Here is a 21298-nt window from a genome sequence, read left to right on the forward strand (position 1 = left end):
ATAATTAAATATGTATATATAATATAGTTATTGTGACTTTTTAAAAGACAGGGTCTCGAACAGTCTATGTAGACTGATCTCAGACTTTTAAGAGAGTTTTAACTTCAACCTCCTTGCCTTTAACTTCTGAGGGGATTTCAATCATCCACCACGAAGCCCAATTTTTGTGAGCTGCTGGGGGCTCAATCCAGGGCCTGCTGCTTGGGAGACAACATTCTTCAAATTGAACGACTGTATTAGTGACTTTTATATTGCTCTAATAAAGCACCTAGACCAAAAACCAACATGAAAAGTGAGCGTTTATTTTAGCATATGATTCCAGAGGGATAAAAGTCCATGATGGTTGAGCAGAGTCATGGCAACAAATAACAGTTATGGCCATAAGAGAAGGATGCTGAGAGCTTACATCTTGAACCAAAACCACAAAGCAGACAGAGAAACTGACAGCAGGCAAGGTTTTTAAATTATACCCTGTCTCATGAGCTTCCTCTACCTCTGAAGGTTTCCCCAAGCCGTGTTACCAACTGGGGACCAAGTATTCACATGCTTGAGATTATGGCGGACAGTTCTAATTTGAGCTGCTGCACTCAGCTCCCTGTCTCTAGTTGATGGCTATAAAATAATGTGAATTTCATCATTTTTACATCAAATGTTTTCACAGGCATCTGCAGTCTTAGCACTGTCCAAAACCTAAAGTCTCTTCCATTAAAATCAAGGCGATCTTTTAGTGTAAACTCTTGTAAAATAAAAACGCAAATCGTATACTTCCATCATATAGTGGCACAGTATAGATTCTCTATCTATTACCATTCCCAAGAGGAAGAATAGGGCCACAGCACGGAAATACTGGACTAAAGCAAGACTAGAACCCAGCTAGGCAAAGACCAAACCCAGCAGCTGTGTTTCATCTCCAGATCTTCGATTTCAAAGGGCTAGGGGCTCTTGCCCTTCGTTTTGCTTCCTACAGCAGACATCTCTCTCTGGCTGGCTCCACTTCCTATATACAGTTTTCCTTGGAAAATATTCTCCAGCTAACATCTTGGGGTTTCACTTTCATAGTCTCAGGCATTGGTCCTTTGCCCTTTCTGGTACTTCACAGAGAAACTCCTAGTCACATCCTGCCTGCTCTTATCAGCTCTCTGAAAACACGAAGTGAGAATCTCTACTTCTCTTACTCTGACATCCGTCATGTCTCTAAACCAGCCCCATATGGAAAACATGGCTCAGTGGCTTGGGATCCACACTGGCCCTCTTGAATCCCATTAGAACCAATTTTATTTGCATCTACCTGCATATTATGCACTAATTTATATATAACTTCCCATATATGAATCTATAATTGAGTAAAGACTAACAAAGTCACAAATGTACACTTTTAAATGTTTATCAATATCTTTAATGTAATTTGTTGAGTCAGGTGCCAGACATATTAGTAGATTCAGGGAGCTTTATGCAAAATAGATACTCAACTGCTTACAATTCAAAGTGAATTTTATTATCAGTTTTGGAAGCACACCAAATTAGTGTTTGACTAAAATTCTTACTGATTCTTTCTAGAACTTTTGGAGGTCACAAAAATAAATCTTAAGAAATTTGGACAATATTAATTATTCTTGATCCCTCTCACTTACAAATTTATTAGTTAGATTACCACTTTGGAAACTCTTTTCCCACAACCTATGAGCAGCTTAAAATGCACAAAATGAATCCTAATTTTCTACATTACTTAATTCTTGGATATGATGTCATGGTAGGAACTGGCTTAAGCCACTTTTTCTTGGAAATAAACCCACCAGCAAACACCTACTGAACAAGAGAGAATCACATACTTAATGCTAGTAGGTGTTAAAAGAATTGGCGAATCATTTCTACCCTGTCTGTCACCCTTTCTTCAAAAATATATTAACATGCTTTATTTCATCTTGTTTTTTTTCTTTTCTTTAATTACGGAAGCTTAAATTCAACATGCATCGATCTGATAAATACAGAGAAAAACATGATTTCAGCATTCTACATTTTCTGCCCTCATACTTGACCAGCTCCAATGCACCCTCATCGCTCTAATTAGCGCTTCCAAGGCGTGCTAGGCATCCAAACCAGCCACCCACTCCCTTTCCTCAGCCTACTCGTCTAGTCTTACTCCCAGATATGCTCACTACCCTGGGGCTATTGACCCTGCATGTTTCCAATCGACCAGGAACTCTCAGTTTACACACGATGTTCTTCATTGCCGACCTGTATCTTAAACTCCCCTCAGTGTCTGCTAACGCCATTTCTGGTCACCAAATTGTGAAGTTACTTTTGTGTCTCCTTCAATAGTAGGTCATCAGAGCAAACAGACGGGCAATGAGCAAAATGCTACTAGTCAGTATTGTTTCTAACTGATGTCAATCACGAAGAAAAAAAAACCACTAAGAAGAACAACAACCGCAACCCAAACAAACTGAGTAAAACCATGACAACGCTAACGTCACAAAACGTGAAACTCCTCTCAAGACTGCAAGCAATCCCGTCATCATCTCCGCATTCCTCCCTCTTCTGCTTCTCTTAATTTTTTTCCTATGCAAATGATACTTTATATCAAAGTAGTAAGATGAAACAAACCAGGCCCGGGCCAGAGGCCTGTAAACGCTGCTGCGCAGGGCACTGGGTCCCGCTGCTCCTTACCGCAGATGGCTTTATTTATGCCTGCAGATTTCAGCAGCACTGGGGCTGCCCTCGCAGCTGCCCCCACTGGTCCTCAACTATGTTTCATGATTAGCCAGTTTCTGCAGCAGTTTTCTTCCTCTGTCGGCAATTTATTTCACTAATTCCTACTTTCTCCACTCACTGGACTTTCAGCACTTGCCATGTTTCCATTTGAACATTAACTAAATATTGTGGATTCATCTTTCTTGGCTAATGAAAGTATGTAAAAGATGGAAGTGGGAAATATTAAGTGCTTTCTCCGGACCAGATTATTTTATATTTTTCAGGACTGATATGTAAAGCTTCTGCACTCTCTGTGTTTATTTGGCTTCTTTGAGGATCACTGCATGTTAGAACAGAGAATCCGGTCGACTCCATGTAGTTCATAGACAGTGACACACAATACACACCCTGCTCTCTGCAGCCAACACAACTAGCGAGTCTCACAGAACTTTTGTGGACAATGCTGCCCTCTCGTGGCTTCAGATTTTCACGTTGGCAACTTTTCCACATAAGATGTGTTGAATATGTCTGTTAATATTTAAGATTTTCTAGGCAACTTTACAGTTTTAGCAGAATTTAGATTTAACTATTGCTTTCGAACGTTAGTGACTACATTTTAAATTGTTGTCATATTCATGTAAATTAATGACACATCACCAGTTGAATTATGAAATTGGAAAGGCAACAGGAATTTGATTTAAATTTTAATCTCTAAACAAAAAACAATCATACAGAGTCTTAAATAATTTACTCGTAGATTAAAATGGCTTAAGTGCTAAATCTCGGGCTTAACAGAAGTTAAACAAAACGTGATCATTCAAGAAGGTCCCTCTGGTTTTCTTTCTTTCTCATTTTTAACTTCTTATTCCAACAGGTATGTCTACTCTAAGGAGGGAGTAGGGAAATCATGAGAAACATGAGAGACTCGTTATTAAATTCTTTATTTAACATTCTGAGTGTAAAGTGAAATTGATTTTGTGTGATTAATAAATGTTGATGTAAAAAACGCAACAAACATGAAACACAAGATTCAAATTTCTCAATCAGTGGTAAAGAGTCTATTAGGATCCTGTAATTTGTTGATGATTTTCATTTAAAAGTCACAATTGTAGGTGACAACCTTTACCTGCCCATCCTGCTGATTCACCACTACCAAACCAAATACTGAGTTTAAAATGGAGTTACAAAGTCTACCTGTGGGCTTTCCTTTCTCATTTTTGACCCTACCATGCCCCCTTGTGACTGACAAAAAGAAAATCCTTTTTTGTTTAAGACTATATAGCTGTGATCATAAAATTTAAAATAAATCTGTAAAATAGAGAGAAAGGAAAAGTCACATCTATGCAGATATTACTTGCTGAATCATTTGCTGAAACATTTAATATGCTGACTTATCACATCTTCCTCAACCAATACGAATAAGGTTTTGATGATAACAGCAGGAAGAAAGACATTTACACTGGCAGAAACAGCTCAGCTCTCTCCATGAGAGGGGACTGCAAGCATGGTGTTACTTTTATTAACAGAAGGTCTAGCAAAACTTGAACAGAAAAGCAATTATTTATTGAATATTGACTGGGTCAGTTCTCAAACCATTTTGCCTTTGAACTTGGCATGGAAGTTCCAAACCTCTCTGGGTTTGGAGTTACTGTTTCATTGACATAGACATAACATGGTTTGGTTCACAGCAGATGGACTTCATAGGGGCTTTCAAAATGAGTGAACCACAGGTATAGGCAAAGGAAAGGCACGACACCCACTCATACTCATGTTAGCATGTTGAAATGGTCAATGCTTTGTATCTGACAAATGGCCTACAAAATAAATTATCTCTAAAGGATAGATCATAGAAATTAAAATAACTAATAACACACCAATGTAGAAAAACTCAATATTTAAAATATTTAAAAACTCAAAAATGAGTTACCATGATATTATCAATGGCTAGTGACTTATCAGCCAACTGACTTATTATACAAGTATTTGATTTATTAAAATAAAAGGTTATTTTTGCTATTTTAACATATATTTTAAGCATTTTCACATACGCACACAATTCAGAATTCAATGAACACAGAAAAAAATCTGAACTACAAGATAGATTTTTCTTCTTGGTTAATTATAACAAAAGTGCACATTAGAAGAGCCGTGAGCCTTATCATAAGCCCATGAATTTATGAGATGATAAAGATAAACATTAAGTCAAATATGTAGATAATTTTAAATAGTTTTAAGAAAATATATAAAATCATAGCTCTTTCCTATTTCTTTATATTTATCCTGGATACAAAACTGAATCAAAGTGTCTAAAGAAAGATAAATGATTTGTACAATAATTTCAGAAGTGAATAGGGAAAAAATAAGAATTTGCCTTCCAATTTTTGCCAAATTCTTCATAAATCATAATAAAATATTACATTTCTTTTCCAGGGATCATATGTGAAATCTCTATAGATAAAATCCACCAAACTTATGTATTTAGTTTACTGACTGATCAAGCAACTTGAGAGCTCTCAATGGAACGAGTCCATTAAGTGAATGGTTTTTGAATCAACATTCCATGAATTTACCAGTTCAGAGAGAAATTATAGCATAATTGCTAGAGTGCACAACATACAGAAAAGCCAGTACTAATGAGTATGAAATAGGGAATACTTTTAAAATAAAAAGGGCAAAATCTATCATTAAATGTGATAGCATAATTTTTTTAGGAAGTTGAGGATTTTAGTTATTATCTTAGATATAGTTACCTGTGCATTAATTTCTGTTTATATTAAATATGACATGGAAAGCTTAATTTAAAATTTTATAGTCAATATCACATACAGCTACTGTTCAAAGGTCATTACTTACCTAACTTTTTCCTTATTTTTTTTGACTTCATTTTCTGTGCTCGCTTTAGCATCTGCTGAGCTGTGGAGATATCCTTAAAGCCCCTATTGAAAAGATAAATGTAAAATATCTAAAACCTAGTTATACATAGACATATGTGTAAATGTATATGTTTCAATTATATTGCATTTAATAAATTTGTAATCTCACCCAAGAAAGCCTAACACAGGTGAGTTAGTTTAAAGAAGAATGACTTCTTGAAGGCCCCCACCCCCCACTTCCAATATCTGCCATGGATATCCAGCAGTCCTTCAATTTCTTATTTTCTTTAGTATAAAATGGAGGACTTACCATTCTTCTGAAATTTTTTCCTCTTTTTCAGATTGCAGTAAACTCTTTTTACTTGTGTTTGATTCAGGTGTCCTAGATAAAGTTCTATTTTCAGATCTGTTAACAGAATTGCAATTAAAAAAAAAAAAAACGGAATCAACACAAGTACATCAGCTTTTTTAAAAAGCTACAAGCTGTTTATGTTGTCTCAAACTTGAAAATGAAATCTATGTAAGACACAGAGGAGCTTTATGTTCAAAAGCACTAAAAGTCGTCTATTAATTTAAAATGTTTTCATTTCAATTACATGGAGCATATTTCAGTTCTTTTGCTGAGAAGACTGCAGCACTGGGATTTTCATTCTGGTTCTCCTTTCTACCTGCCACGACGTGAAGATCCCGTTTGTACACCTATCGCATTGTTTCACCGAATGTAAGCCTTGTCGCTGCTTTCATGGATCTCCTCCACATAATCTGAACCCTAGAACTTTCATATTAACCATCACACGTGTTTCATCTTCTAAGCCAGGAAATTCACATTTATTTGTATAATGATTCTTCTTTTGTAAGGGATATGGACTTTTGTCCTTGCCCTTTATCAGTTCATCCCCACTTAAAAGAGCAACTTAGCTTACCTGCTACTTAAACGTGTGTGTTCTGATGAAAACAAATTTTCCTTCTCATTGCACAGCCAAGCCTGAGCTGGACGCGTGGGTACAGCAAGGGAGGTTTCAGCATGTTTCAAAGTCCCAGCATTCTTAGTTTAAAAATGTAAACAAATGTAAAATGAATTGAACACTTCCAGCTTTGCTATTGCTACCTAACATGCATAAACCTGAGCAATCGCAAAAGAGACATTCATTACAAAATTAAAATGATAATAAGATGAAAGTTTTGGAGCATGTTTGAATATTTAGTCTTTTGTTGCAAGGTGAAGAATATGCTTTTTTGTATAGCTCATGTATACAAAATGATTAATTGGAAAGCTTAAAACATCTCAGAAAACAAAAACTTCAAAGATGATCAAATAAATAACAGATATTGCGGTCCCGTGACCTCTGGCTGAGGATCCTCAGCTGCTGCCTCTCAGCGTGTCTTTCTGCATTTTCAAAGTGCTGTTAACTAGTGATTTTAGTCTACTGCCAAATATGCAGCTGAGGTACATCATTTTTTTTCCCCTGCTGGCTACTGTTAAATAAAGCGTTGAAAGAAATCCAAAGTAAAGGAAAAAAAAAAGAGCAAATGAAAGAAAAGCTACATGAAAAATTACATCTGGGGATGAGGAGGAAGTCAAAGGCTTCTAAAAGTAATTATGTTTTTCAGGTCAATAAATTGCATTATTAATCACCCCAGCAGAGCAGAACCTTCAGAGCCAGCAAAGATGGAGCAGTCCGGCGTGTCGGTAGCAGCTTACCTTTGGCCAGGGCAGCTGACTGGGGAGAGGCCGTGTTTGTGAAAGGAAGCCGCTGGTGGAATCCGAAACTGACCAGTCTTTCTCCAAGGCGTCCTGCACAAGTAACGGCATCAGAGTGGACAGGGCGTCACTTGCAAAGCTCTACCAAGTTTCCTAGAAACTGCACGGTAACCAGAAAGAGTCCCAGAGTCTACGAGGGCCCGCGCTTATAGGAAAGCTTGACTTGCTCTTGCAAGAGGCTGTGCCTCTGGTTAAGGCCCACAGTAGAAAACCATGATGGGGTTTTCATCCACACACTTTGCTTAAGGAAAGAGCTGATATTTGATTGCTGCAGTAATTAGGTAGACATTTTTTTTCTGCATGTTTATTCATTACTGTCTTCCAGCTAAGTCTAGAAGTAGCTAAGAAGCATCAGTATTTTAGCTCACTGTCGTGCAAATTATGTTTTCTATTAAACATTGATACTTAAACTACAATATTTTAACACGTCAGAATCAGTGTTCTTTAAATACTGCATATAAGCTAAGATTTGCCTTAATTTTTTATTTTTCAAATTTCAGAAGTATTTTGGGTGGACATAAAAGACAAATTTGTAAGAATGAATAAAAATGTATGGTATATCATTGTTAAGATAATCTCAACACAGCTCTTCAAATGGGAAAACAGTTAGCTTATACATCAAATGTGAAATTTCTCCCTTTTAACGGCTTCTCTTCATCCTTAATCATATTTTTTCATTCGTACAATTCCCAAGTTATTCTATATTCAATGAAGTTATATTGATTATATAAGTGCTGTACATTTAAGATATAATTATCTAAATTATATTTAATTTGGTTATCTTATCTGATATATCTCAGAATAAACTTCTGTGATTCTTTATGAACAAGGATAACCAGAACACAAAATTCTGTCTCACAGTTAGATTGGTTTTAAGAGTTATAATTGGGAAGTGAGGAATAAGTTTAAGAAATCTGTTGAATTTTTTGGTAATTATAGCAACATCTCTGAGAGAATTTTAACTATTATCATGACAAAGCAATAAACATACTGGTTACTGTATTTGATCATAAAATTAAGATTTTGATTCTACCAGAAAGACAGGTTTTAAAGTATTATGTTGTAAAAAAAAACATACAAATCATACTTTTCAAATGAATTATTCAAATGTGAATCTTCTCAAATTAAACCTTATTGGAGAGAGAGAGAGAGAGAGGACATGAGAGGGAGAACACCTCTGGTGTTCTCCTTTCCTGTATCTTAGGTTGATAAGGAAATGGCAGTCCAGAAACAGTTACGTACTTTGGGGACTCAACAATAAAAGGAAACAAAGGGTTGTTAGTCAGACTTTGAAATAAAAGGGTTGACATGAGGACGTTTGTTTTGCTATTTCTGGGAAAATTAAGAAAATAAGATCTTGCAAATGTTTGCTGCATGTTGAAGCTGCTAATACTAATTACTTGTTAAGTCACGTCAGAAATTCAGTAAACTCCCGCTGACTTCTCCATTCAGAACAGTTTGTCCAATTCGTGTCAGATGATAAAACAAGATTGATGACTAGCCTTTGAATAATGAATTGCAGCGCAACATAAACTCCTGACAAGGTTTAGGCTCAAATTTTAAAATTAATTTCTGAGTGGCGATGGAGATTAATTCAAGGAATGATCACATTTGCTGCACACCAGCTGTTATGAAATCAGTGATCTTATTGTAAGGGAAACGAGAAGAGGCTAACGAGTAAAAGACAATGAGCCATCTGACTCGTGTTTTCATTGCACAGAGAAGGGATCATCCTAACACAGTTACATTTTCTCTGTCTCTGACACATCTGGCAAACAGAACATCCTTAAGGATGCTCACAGTGAGAGCTATTCCCTGAGGAATCCGAGTCACTGACTGAGCCTGTTTTCCAGATGCTGAAGTTATCAGTGTATGCTGGACTCGTGGACTTGTGACATTTGGAAAGTTACCCATTCGTTTTAGATGAGCTCCCATCTAATGGGCCATTGGTCTGCTTGCTTCTAATTAGTGGCTGCATCACAATTTCAGTTCCATCTCAGCACTGCTATTTTTCAGCACCCCAATCAGCTGATATTGGCTATGCCAATTTGGTCACGGAATGCATCTGCAAAATTCTTCCGGTTCTAGAACACTTAAGTCTGACGGGTGCACACTTTGAATCATACATGGCACATTTCAATCCTAAATACTTAGTGTTCAGTCACGATTGTTCCTGAGAAGGACGAGTATTTCCTTTCCTTATAAACTGAGACAGAGAGCAAGGAAAGAGATATCTCTGTGAGGGAGCCATTATAGTGCTAACAAGAAACCTGGCACTAGAGTAATTCCCAGGAATCCACAAGGATGACCCCAGCTAAGACCCTAAGCAATAGTGGAGATGGTGGCTGAACTGAACTTGCCTTGTAGTCAGATTGAAGAATACGCTAAATATCATCATACAACCTTCATCCTGCACTGATGGAAACAGGCAGAGGTCTACAGTGGAGCACTGGGCTGAGCTCCCAAAGTCCAGTGGAAGAGTTGGAGGAGTGAGAATATGAGTAAAGAGGTCAAGACCACGATGGAGATACCCACTGAAAGAGCTAACCTGAGCTAATGGGCGATCACCAACACTGTCCTAACAGGAAGGAACCAACTTAAAACCAAACTAGGCCCTCTGAATGTGGGTGACAATTTTTGCTGGGGCAGAGTTTTGGACCACTGGCAGTGGCAGTGGGACCAGGATTCATCCCTACTGCTTGTACTGGCTTTTTGGAACCCATTCTCTTTGGAGGGACGCCTTGCTCAACCTAGATATAGTAGGGAGGGCCTTGGTCCTTCCTCAAAGCAATCTGCTAGACTTTGTTGACTCCCATGGGAAGCCTTACCCTCCCTGAAGAGGAGACGGGGTGCAGAGTGGAGGGGCAGGTGGAGGGAAAGGGGGAGGAGGGGAGAGAGTGGGAACTGGGATTGGTATGTAAAATGAGAAAAAATAGTGTTTTTACAAATAAAAAAATTAACATGACTGAGATGGTGTCCTAGCACCGGTAGTCTTGCCTAGTTACAGAAGGTGGTTAGTTCAGGCTCTGTTTCCTTTATTACTAGGAGTCATTGCTAAGATTACCCTCAGAGGTTCCAGAAAGTTCCCAGTGCACCAGGTTTCCAACCCCTCCCCCAAATGTGCCCCAACTCCAATTATCTCTTGGCAAACTCTCTCCCTCTCCCTCCCTCTCCCACCAGTTTGGTCCTATTCATCTTTCTCACTCACTTCCAATACAGTAACAAAATTCATTACCCCTTCCTAAGGAAATCTATGAGTCCCTCCACGAGCCTCCCTTGTGACTTAGCCTCTCTTGGTCTGGACTGTAGCATAATTGTCTTTTACTTAACAGCTAACATCCAAGCTAGTATACATTTATAAGTGAATACATATCATGTTTGTCTTTCTGGATCTGGGAAACGGATAGAATTAGAAAAAATAACCCTTTGTTTTGTTGTTGTTTAGCTTGGTGATTTTGTGGGACTCCTCTAATAGTGGGAGCGGTGGTATCTCTGACTCTTTTTGCCTGTACTTGGGACTCTTTTTTTCCTCCCTGTTTCCCTCACTCAGCCTTGATATGAAGGTTTGTGCCTAGTCTTATTGTAACTTGCTATGCCTTATTCAGATGCTATCCCAGTGAGGCCTGCTTTTTTTTCTGAAGGGAAACACAGGCACCGTGGATCCTGGGACAGGGGTAGATGGGGGGTTTAGAGGGATGGGAGGCTGCATTTGGGATGTTTTGTATGAAAGAAAATAAATAAAAAAGAAAACAAAACAAAATAAGCACAGGCCAGCATAAATGACATCCTCAAGGTACAACAAACCCCAGTGAGCACCCAGATGTTCAAATTAATTCCAATGAAGGTTTATGAATATTCTCTTAGACTTTGTACATGTAATTTGCAAATAAAAAACTAAGTATAAATAAGGAATCAATTTGAAAAAATAGTAAAATGGTAGCTACTAAAGTGGGATATATGAATTTGAGTAGTTTAATTGAGTATAACAATTAACTTTCTTTGAAAGCAACACCTTAAATCCTGGGAGGTATAAAGGGAGAAGGAATGATTTGGTTTCTCAAACTACCCTGAACTTTTCTCCCTAAACAAAATGTTCCCAGGGGAATCTACTAAACTGGTGAAAAGCAAATGACATTTAACTTTCTATTGGATCTTCCAGCTCAACCAGGATTCTCCAATTCCAACTTAATAGTGATTTCCCTTAAACTCATTAAGAAACGTACTCACTCATTAGTGGATTTTTATCCATAAACAAAGGACATTGAGCCTATAGTTCATGATCCTAGAGAAGCTAAGTAATAAGATGAACCTCCCTCCAAAAAAGCATATATAGATCCTCCTGGAAACTGGAAGCAGACAAGATTGCCAGGCAAAAGTTGGGAGCATGGGGGCAGGAGGGGTGTTAGAGGGAAGTGGAGATGGGGAGAGAGAGGGGACAAGGGGAAGGTTGGGGAGAGCTTGGGGTAGTGGGATGGTTGAGATGGAGGAAGAATGGATATGGGAGCAGGAAAAGAGATATTTTAATTAAGGGTGCCACTTTGGGGTTGGCAAGAGGCTTGGCTATGGAGGGGTTCCCAGGAGTCCATGATGATTACCCCAGCTAGGACCCTGAGCAGTGGAGGGGAGGGTGCCTGAACTGGCCTTTTCCCATAGTCAGACTGATGACTATCTTGAATATCACCATAGAACCTTCGTCCAGCGACGGATGGAGACAGAGACAGAGACCCACATCGGAGCACGGGATTGAGCTCCCAAGGTCCAGCTGGACTGGGAATGAACGAGCATGGGATCAAACTGGACCCTCTGAATGTGGTTGACAATTGGGACAGACTGAGGGGCTAATGATAATGGCACTGGGATTTGTCTCTACTGCATGTACTGGCTTTTTGGAATCCTATTATCTTTGGATGCATACCTTCCTAAGCCTGGATGTAGGGGAAAGGGCCTGGGACTTGCCACAGGGCAGGGTACCTTGCCCTCTCTTAGGACTGGAGGGGGGTAGGGGGCAGGGTGAGAGGGGGAGTGGGAGGGAAGTGGGAGGAGTGGAGGAAGTGGGAATTTTGATTGGTGTTATATATATATACATATATATAATATATATATGTATATATATATATATATATATATATATATATATCAATATCAAGACAGAAACTAAAATGCAGAAATCATCCTTTGAGTCATGTCACATTATGCTCCTCTGTGTGTTATTTTTTCACTACCATTCACATCTATTTTACAGAGTGGGCAAATGCTTTGTTTTAGTGAAGGTGTTACTGTCCCAGCACACTGTGTCCTGAGGAAGCACTAGTCCCCCAACTACTCACTGGATTAGACTATTCTGAACAACAACAACAACAACAAATTAACTTATACATCCTTAGTGTGGGGTAAGGAGTCTACCATAGCTCCACCTGGATTAAATCCTTAAGCCTATTGGAAGGCCAATATAGAAACGGAAGGACAAAAACCTAGGCTAATGACAATAACCTCAATTAAATATACTACAAGATGAATTACTTGAATTCTTTTCCAACCCCGTCAGTCACAATACTCATAATGGCCATTAAAGTGTATTGTGAGAAAAATCTGCCTTTTAGGGCTAAGGAATAGACACTCTTGGTGGGCAATTGTTCTTTTCTGGTATTTATGGTAGCTTTTCTTACAAGCTATCATTGTAGAGATGTTCATAAAGTAACAAACTAGAGAAAAAGTGTTGCTGTTTCTCTGAGGCAGAAAGCAATCTGTTTGTTATACAATATAATAAAGAAATAATATCATCTGAAGCATAAAACATACGGGTTTCTCTAGGTCAGGATTAGTAGAGAGTGTTCTCCAGATATGCCATGTTGAAGTTCTCTGTGCAGAAACTGTTAAACACACAAAGTTCTCACTGCTTGCAGTGAAGTTTGCTTTTGTTTGGAAATCTCAATTCTTCTAAAAGCATCCAAAAATGTGCTTGCATAACTTGTTATATTGTACATAGGGTAAAACGTCATACACTGCAAAGTTCATGGTTCTTAATAAATTTGGTAGACTACATCTAATCAAACAAAAAATATCTGCTGGTTATTATTGTCTTTAGTTAACCACTGCCTATACAGCATGACATTTAAGGGACAAAATCATAGTATACTGATGTAGGTTCCTGCTCCCAGGCAAAACGTCAAGCTAGTTTCATATTTATTTCCTATGGATAATTGCAATAAGGATATTCAAGTGCATTAGTAAAATGCTTTGAAATTCTGCACATGATTTTATGTATGTATGGTAGCTCTTCTTACAAGCTATCATCGCATCGTAGAGGTGTTCATAAGGTAACAAACTAGAGAAAAACCTGGCACCAAGCAGGTTGTTTATCATGTTATCAGGAACTGCTGCTTACAAGAGAGCAAGTTTGAATAATAATAATAATATATTATATATATATTATACATATAATATATATAATATATTATATACAATATATAATTATATAATATATAATATATATAATATTATATATAGTAATATATAATATTACTATGATATGTAATATATCATTATTATATATATATACATATATATAATTATGCTGTGCAAGCATGAAGGTTGATTTTTGATTCCCAGCATTCATAAATGCTAGACATATATCTGTAATGCTAGAGACAGGAGGGGATGGGGGAGAAAGTATTCAGAATCAGCTACATACCTATATAGTATACTCAAGAACCAAAATTTATAAAAACACAATCAAACTGTAAATTTTAAACTGAATAGTAGCATCAATTAAATAAATAATTCATTAAATGAGCTAAATGAGCTAAATGATTATATATAGAGGACAAAATGACTTGGTGCCATTTTCTTGACACTTACAAACTAGGAGGACAGTTTAAGAAAAAGGTAGAAAGTAGCAGTAATACCTATCTTATAATGTCACTAACCACCCTAGGAAGTGTCTCAAAATACACAAAATGGCTAGAATGTATTCAAGGATGGTGGTGACCTACAACATCTGTAGCAACCAGCTGCAGAGATAGCTTTGAAACCCTCTAGAACGAAATCTTAGGAACAGTATTTGCTTGTAGTTGGCACTTACCTCATCATATTCAAAATCCTCCAAATCTACTTCTTCATATTCTTCTCCAGATTCTTCATTCCTGATAGCCTCCAGGGCTGTCACCAGTTTCTTTCGTAAAATAAAGCCTTTCCAAACTGCCTGAACAAAAATGTGAAGTATGTTATGCAGGGTTACAGATCAAACCCTAAACCAGATTCTCTGTGTTATCCCATTAGGAAGATAAAACATCTTAGAACTTAGTCTAATGGCTCAATAATCTGTTTCTTGAACTTTATGTGACATGTAAAACTGCAAGATAAATTAAATGACCACATGTGTCTGCATCTCTAGAGACTTGCTTTGTGGTAAGTGGAGAAATATCTTTAACACTCCCCTCTACTGCACATGTAGGTCAGCCAATCAATTATCTGACAATTCCTCCAGGAACCATTCTGAATGAAGAAGAAAGACATTTTTTAAAGGTCAATTTTGCTAATTTCCAAATCATTAGGTTTAAAATAAGACAAAGCTCATTAAAAAAACAGTGTATTTAAATGACCATATTAAGGAGGTAGTATCATGGCCCCAAATAAATTAATTTCAGGAAAACAATTAAGTCAACACACAATAATGCAGCTGAAAACAGTCAGGTCCCTTAACAATTCTGGAGTCGAGAAGTTCCCCAGCCTATGTCCTCAAGCACAGTAATGCTTCTGATAATAAATGATGCTCATATTTTCCAACAATGACCTTTAGGATGCATGAGGTATAAAATCAATCGAGAGGTACATGAAGTACATATGTATGCATGATTGCTTACATATAAGAATAAAATACTAAATTATGAAATTAATTTTTTAAATGGTTGTCTATGAATGCTAAATGATATCAACAGAAACTTGAATTTCCCACCACTTATGAGGTAGAGACAGTGCATATAGATGAGACTTGAGGTCGGTTAAGTTTAACAGTCAGATCCAGGTCTTGTCTCAAAAATTAATAATACAAAGCTTCAGTTCTCTGATCAATCAGCCTTTGTTTGAATATGAATTTGAAACTGTGTGTATGCTCACAATAATTGTAAAAAACAAAATGAATTAATAAGAAACTACTAGAATATAATAATGTTATTCAAGCTCTGTATATATTCTATAAGTTATTTAAGGTGATTTTGAAAAATTGATTTATTTTGCTTTAATAAAGTACAGAATTAATAAAAAACTTCACTGAATAAATGATAATATGCTACTCAAGTTAAAATGCATTTTGAAATCTGGACTTGGTGTTACTAAAGTAAACATTTTACATATTTCATTCTTTTCCTTCCTTCCTTTCTTTTATTAATTTCCTAATTATCATACAAAGTAGCATAATAACATGTTTTTTTCATAAATATTTTCTTTTGATTGATTCTTCTTTTCCTTCTCTTCCCCTCCATTTCCATAGGCCATGGGACCATTGAAGCCTTCTATTACCAGATTCCTCTCTTTCAATTTCACTTCTTGACTTCGGTTGTAACTGAAGCAGGTATGTTTAGAAATTTAAAATTTTGTTATAATTTTTAAATATATTTATATAATAGCTATCAATTAGGTAAAATTATTAGCTTTCACTACTCATATTTTAGATGATTTGACAAATACTACATTGAGACAGTAGTTCTTGGAAACAGTAAGTAAAAAAATCTCTGAACTTAAAAAGGCTCAAGGCCAGATGGATTCAGTGCAGTATTCTATGAGTATTCTTCAAAAAACAAACATCAATACTCCTCAAACTGCTCCATAATAGAAAAGAGAGGAAACGTTTCAAATTCTTCGTATGAATAACATTTTTATCACTTCAGTATCAAAACCAAATAAATATACAATAACAACACAAAAGAGATTGATGGGCCAATATTCCCTTACTAGCATAAATTTAAAAATTGTCAATAAAATCCTTGCAAACACATAAAGAACACATACATGAGTCACAGTCAAGGTATTGTCATTTCAGACATGCATGAATTTTTTCATGTCTCTACGTCATGTATACTCAAGTTCAGAAATCACATGGTCATTTTAGGCTACTGACTTTCAGGATAATTTTGTATATTGCTACTTTATAGGATATTATTATTAGATATAGTAACAATATTAAAAGAGCACATGAACTTAAGAGACAAATGTGGTGAGGGGAACATGGGATGTTGAAATGGGAAGTAGATTTGTTCAAAATTTATCATATTTATTATATATTTATTATTTATTAATTCTCCTTAAGATGAAAATAAAGCAGATCATAATAAATGGGAAGGTATAATCATCAGTAGCTTTCCTGTATATCAACTATAAACATACAGCAAAAGAAATAAGAAAACAAAACAATTTATAATAGCCTCATAAGATATCTTGAAATAAAATCAAATCAAGAAAGTAAAGTATTTCTACAAAAAAGAGAAGCTTTAAATATCATTGTGTGCTTTAGCTTGAACCACAATCATGGTCATAATATTTCAGATTTTAGGACTATTATCTACAGCCTTGACAGTCAGCAGAACCAGAGCCACCTGCCCATTAGCCTGTGGCCTGCAAATCTATGCAAGTGTCAAATAAGTTCAAGGAACTTTAAATCACTGAATCGTTTTCCAAGAAGGAATAACTGAGTGAAAGAGGAGTAAAATATTTTTATGATGACTCCACTACCAAAAGATTGAAATTAACCTGAATATGGAGAGCAGCCTTCTCCCTTTGTTCTTGAATATTCATAATATTTTTTCTTCTTTCTTTATTTGAAGTAGTCTGATTATTGATGGGGGGATTTTGCAAATCCTCTGTTGTGGTAGAATGCATTTTTGAAGAAAAATTAATCTGTCTGCGTGCAATGTAACTGCGCCATTGCGTTTGAATTAACACAGCTGCCTTACTACAAAAAGAAAAAGGAAAACCACTTTAGTATGTATGAAAACATAAACGGTAATAAAAGGTCCTCATAAGCTGCTGTATACTATGTCTTCTATATATGACAGTAAAACTCTGCATGGACTCTCAACAGTGTGGACCTGCACAGTGACAACAGCACTTGGTATGCTATTGTAAATGAGGATAATCTTAAAAGCCCCACCTCTAGATGAAGAGTTAAAGACAATAGATAACAGATGATAGAGGGAAAATCAGTGTTATTCAGAACTGAGTCCCTGATAGATTATCCACTCCCATATGGTTATCCTTAAATATAGGTGAACAACATTAAATGGATAAAGCAAGTTGTATTTATAAATGCATATATGCACATATTTATGTGTGTGTGTGGTGTGTGTGTAACAAAAAATGAAGGAGTTATAGATTTGACAATGAGTAAAGGAGACACAGGAGAAGTTGGAGAGGGAGGGGTACAAATTATGTAAATATAGCACTCATAAGAAATTCTCAAAAAATAAAAAATGTCTTTGTTATCTGTACATGAATATAAATAATATAAAATGTCACTTAAAACAAAACTTCTGCGTTGTAAATTATTGTCGCAAATGTAAGATCGTATAGATACCGATTCTGGAAAAGAACATGAACTAAGAGTTCAGATAGGGATTTATTTAGTTTCAGAATGTTTTTTGAATTTTGCTTTGTTTTAATCCCTTAAAGATGAAAGACATTAGAGATTCTTCTAGATAATGAGAGCATTTTTAAAGAGAGGAGAAGGGTACAGAAGAGGGGTTCCAAAAGTATGGAACAATAAGGACTTGGCAAGAAGGGTTAGGTGCTTATCACTCTGGGTTGCTCCAGAGAGGAAGATGGAAAGTCATTCTTAACATGACTCATGGTAAAGGAAAGGATGCTGGGCAGTTTTTAGTAGTTTTTCTTAACTTCTTAACCACCTGAAAATACTCTATTCACTTATACACCCATGAGGAAATTCTAAAATTACATTTAGTCAACAGCAATGTGCCAATAAAGAGTGTCTCTCTGAGTTGCAATTTGTTTCCTTTCTCATGCAGGTTATTGAAGGAATCTTATCAAGGTATGGGAGGGGATGGTAGTATTAGTGCTAGCTATTCTACCTTAATATCTTGTGGAATTCCTGAGTTTGACTTAAAGGGTATTTGGAGAACAAATTCCATTCCTCAAAATTTCCTTGAGCAAGCTTTCGATAAATTTGTTTGTTTTGGTGGACTGAATGACATGTTCCCTATAATCTTGCATGTTTAAATGCTTGGTCTCTGTTTCAGATGTGCACTCCTATTTGAAGCTACAGACACTATGCCTCCCTCCTCCCAAGCAGCTTTGCTCTGTGATGTGCTGTGGGATAATGCTCTTGTACACTGTAAAGATGTGTAACTTGAATTAGTTTAATAAAATGCTGATCAGGAAGGAAGTATAGGTTGGTCACCAGACTAAGAGAATTCTGGGAAGAGGAGAGGCAGCGAAGCAGTCACCACCCAGGCACAGAGGAAGCAAGATGAGAATGCCTCACTGAGAAAAAGTACAAAGCCATGTGGCTAAACATAAAAATGAATTATGGGATAATTTAAGTTGTAAGAGCTATTTAACAATAAGTCTGAACTAATAGGCCAAATAATTTATAATTAATGTACCTCTGTCTGTTTCCTTAGGACTGAATGACTGCAGGACCAGGTGGGACAGAAACTTTCTTCTACAGTGATGGACTCTTATCTCTTTGGAATCTTACCTTTAGATAAGTCTCTTCTTTTATAAATTGCCTTTACTAGGTATACTATCACATCAATAGAAAAGTATCACAGAGAAGTTGGTACCATGGAGTGGGTTATTTTGTGAAGAACCCACCCATGCTCTTTTCGTGGAAATGTAGTTGACTTGGGATTTTGGACAAGAAAAGTGATTGACTGTTGTACATACATCAATGAGCCATCCTAGAGGAGCTTAGAGGAGAGTAATACTGACAGCAGTTTGGACCAGAGAGACTCAACTCAATGGGTTTCTGAGGGGAACAACACTATATATAGTAATGGAGAATACTGTTGTTATATTTTGGCAAAAAAAAAATGTTGCTAAGTTCTCCCCATGACCTAAGCACGTTCCTGAGGCTAATTCTAAAATTTATTACAGTAAATTCTTTGTCAGATGAGACTGCATAAAGATTTAATATTGATACTCTCTTATGGTGACTAGTAAACACTATTGTGCAGGTCTACAAAGAAGAAGAGCAAGTGGTCAGAAAGAAATGTAGAGTTAGAAGAGAAAGAAAAAGATGTTGCAGCCAAGATTTATACTGAGAGAAATCAGGAGATTCTGGGAAGGCTTTATCTGCTTTGATCATGGAAGGGAACCCTGGCAGTAAGACTACCCAGCCAAGTTTCCAAAGTCTAAAATCAAACTTGCTAAGCAATTTCCCAGTACATGAAAGGAACAACAAACAAAAGCTTGAAAAAGTCATTCCAGGGGTCAAGAATCTATCCCAACCTGTCAGCCATATCTCCTAAACTACCCAAAGGCACCACCAACTGGAAACCCAGTATTCAAGTGCCTGAGACAGGAATATCTCATTGAAACCACCACATTCCATTTCCGTAATCCTACAGCTCATATCATAATGAAAATGTATTTAGTCTGATACCAAAGTCCTCATAATTTTTCAGTCTCAATACTATTAAAAATCCAAAGTCTCTCCTAAGACATACATGCAAACAGTAAGAATAACATCAACAAAATAAAAAGTGCTTACCTTGTTACACTGTGTTCACTACTTTGATGATTACTCATTGGCGAGTTTGCCATCTTCATTTCTATGAACGAGGCTCTTGCAGGGGATGGACTATGCATCCTGCTGTGTTCATTCTTTTCTGTCATATTTTGTTCCTCACCTCTTTCTTCTGGTTCCTCACAGTTTGCTGGTGAAGGTCTGGAGCCAGCGTCCATTGGGTTTTCAGCAGTATCTGGGGAATCTGCCTTATATTTGTCAGTCTGAGAATGAAAGACCTTGATTTGCAGCGTGCTGTTGGTGTTTGAAAGGGATGGGTGGTTTTTCTTGGTTTCTGGTTCAGGACTCTTGATGATATTTACATCCCCATGTTCATGTGCACGTCTGCATTCATTACTGAGTTTCATTAAGTTCTTATAGTAGTGGCAGAGTTTGTCTGCCGCATGCAAAGTGAGAACGTCCCTGAACACATAGAGGAGAACATTAAATAAGTAGAACTACACCAATCGACACAAAAACATGTAGGTTTTAAAAATAAAATTTACATTATGGCCTGTAGTGTGGAGCTGCGGGCCACTTCCCACGGCCCGGCTCCTGGCCACCCGGCTAGCTTTACCCGAAATAACAACACACAAACTGTATTCATTTAAATACTGCCTGGCCCATTATTTTCAGCCTCTTACTCACATCTTGACTAACCCATATCGAATAATCTGTGCAACACCACAAAGTGGTGTCTTACCAGGAAAGATTCAGCATGTCTGTCCTGGTGGCTAGCTCCATTGCATCTCTCTCCCTGAGGAGAGGCACGGCAGTCTGACTAACTTAGGAGAGGCGTGGCATCTGACTGAGCCATCTACCTCACTTCCTTCTTCCTGTTCTGTCTACTCCACCCACCTATATTCTAACCTATGAGGCCAAGCAGTTTTTTTTATTAATTAACCAATGAAATCATCAGATACATAGAAGACACACCTACATCAATGGCCAAAGATGGATTTATAATTGGCAATACACTTTATCATAATTCATTTCTAATCATTTATAGATAATTTTATATTTCATGAACAAAAATGGAAATATTTTATTAAGATCTGTGTAAAACAAGACCAAAGATTTGAAACTTTTAGGTTCATTTTAATTCAGAGATAAGTTATTCATGAACTAAAAGTGTGTGTGTGTGTGTGTGTGTGTGTTCAGAGAAACACACATAAAGGCATACATATTTGTAACAACAATTAAATAAAAAAGAGTTTAGCATTTAAAGAGGTTTTT

At 36.8% G+C, this 21298-nt stretch overlaps 1 protein-coding gene across 1 annotated transcript in view; it reads right to left on the reverse strand.

Moving 5' to 3' along the window:
- The window catches only part of Lrriq1 (leucine rich repeats and IQ motif containing 1), a 140471-nt gene that overhangs the window by 60787 nt on the left and 58386 nt on the right, over nt 1–21298 (reverse strand). The window contains exons 16-22 of the mRNA XM_038314967.1: nt 20048–20485; nt 17071–17272; nt 14408–14527; nt 7267–7359; nt 6488–6609; nt 5875–5970; nt 5545–5627 (exon numbers count right to left, since the gene is read on the reverse strand). Coding sequence (XP_038170895.1) covers nt 5545–5627; nt 5875–5970; nt 6488–6609; nt 7267–7359; nt 14408–14527; nt 17071–17272; nt 20048–20485 — 1154 coding nt within the window. The remainder of the gene's footprint in view (nt 1–5544; nt 5628–5874; nt 5971–6487; nt 6610–7266; nt 7360–14407; nt 14528–17070; nt 17273–20047; nt 20486–21298) is intronic.

The sequence above is a fragment of the Arvicola amphibius genome, chromosome 17 (genome assembly GCF_903992535.2).
Source record: "Arvicola amphibius chromosome 17, mArvAmp1.2, whole genome shotgun sequence".
Classification (NCBI taxonomy): Eukaryota; Metazoa; Chordata; class Mammalia; order Rodentia; family Cricetidae; genus Arvicola; species Arvicola amphibius.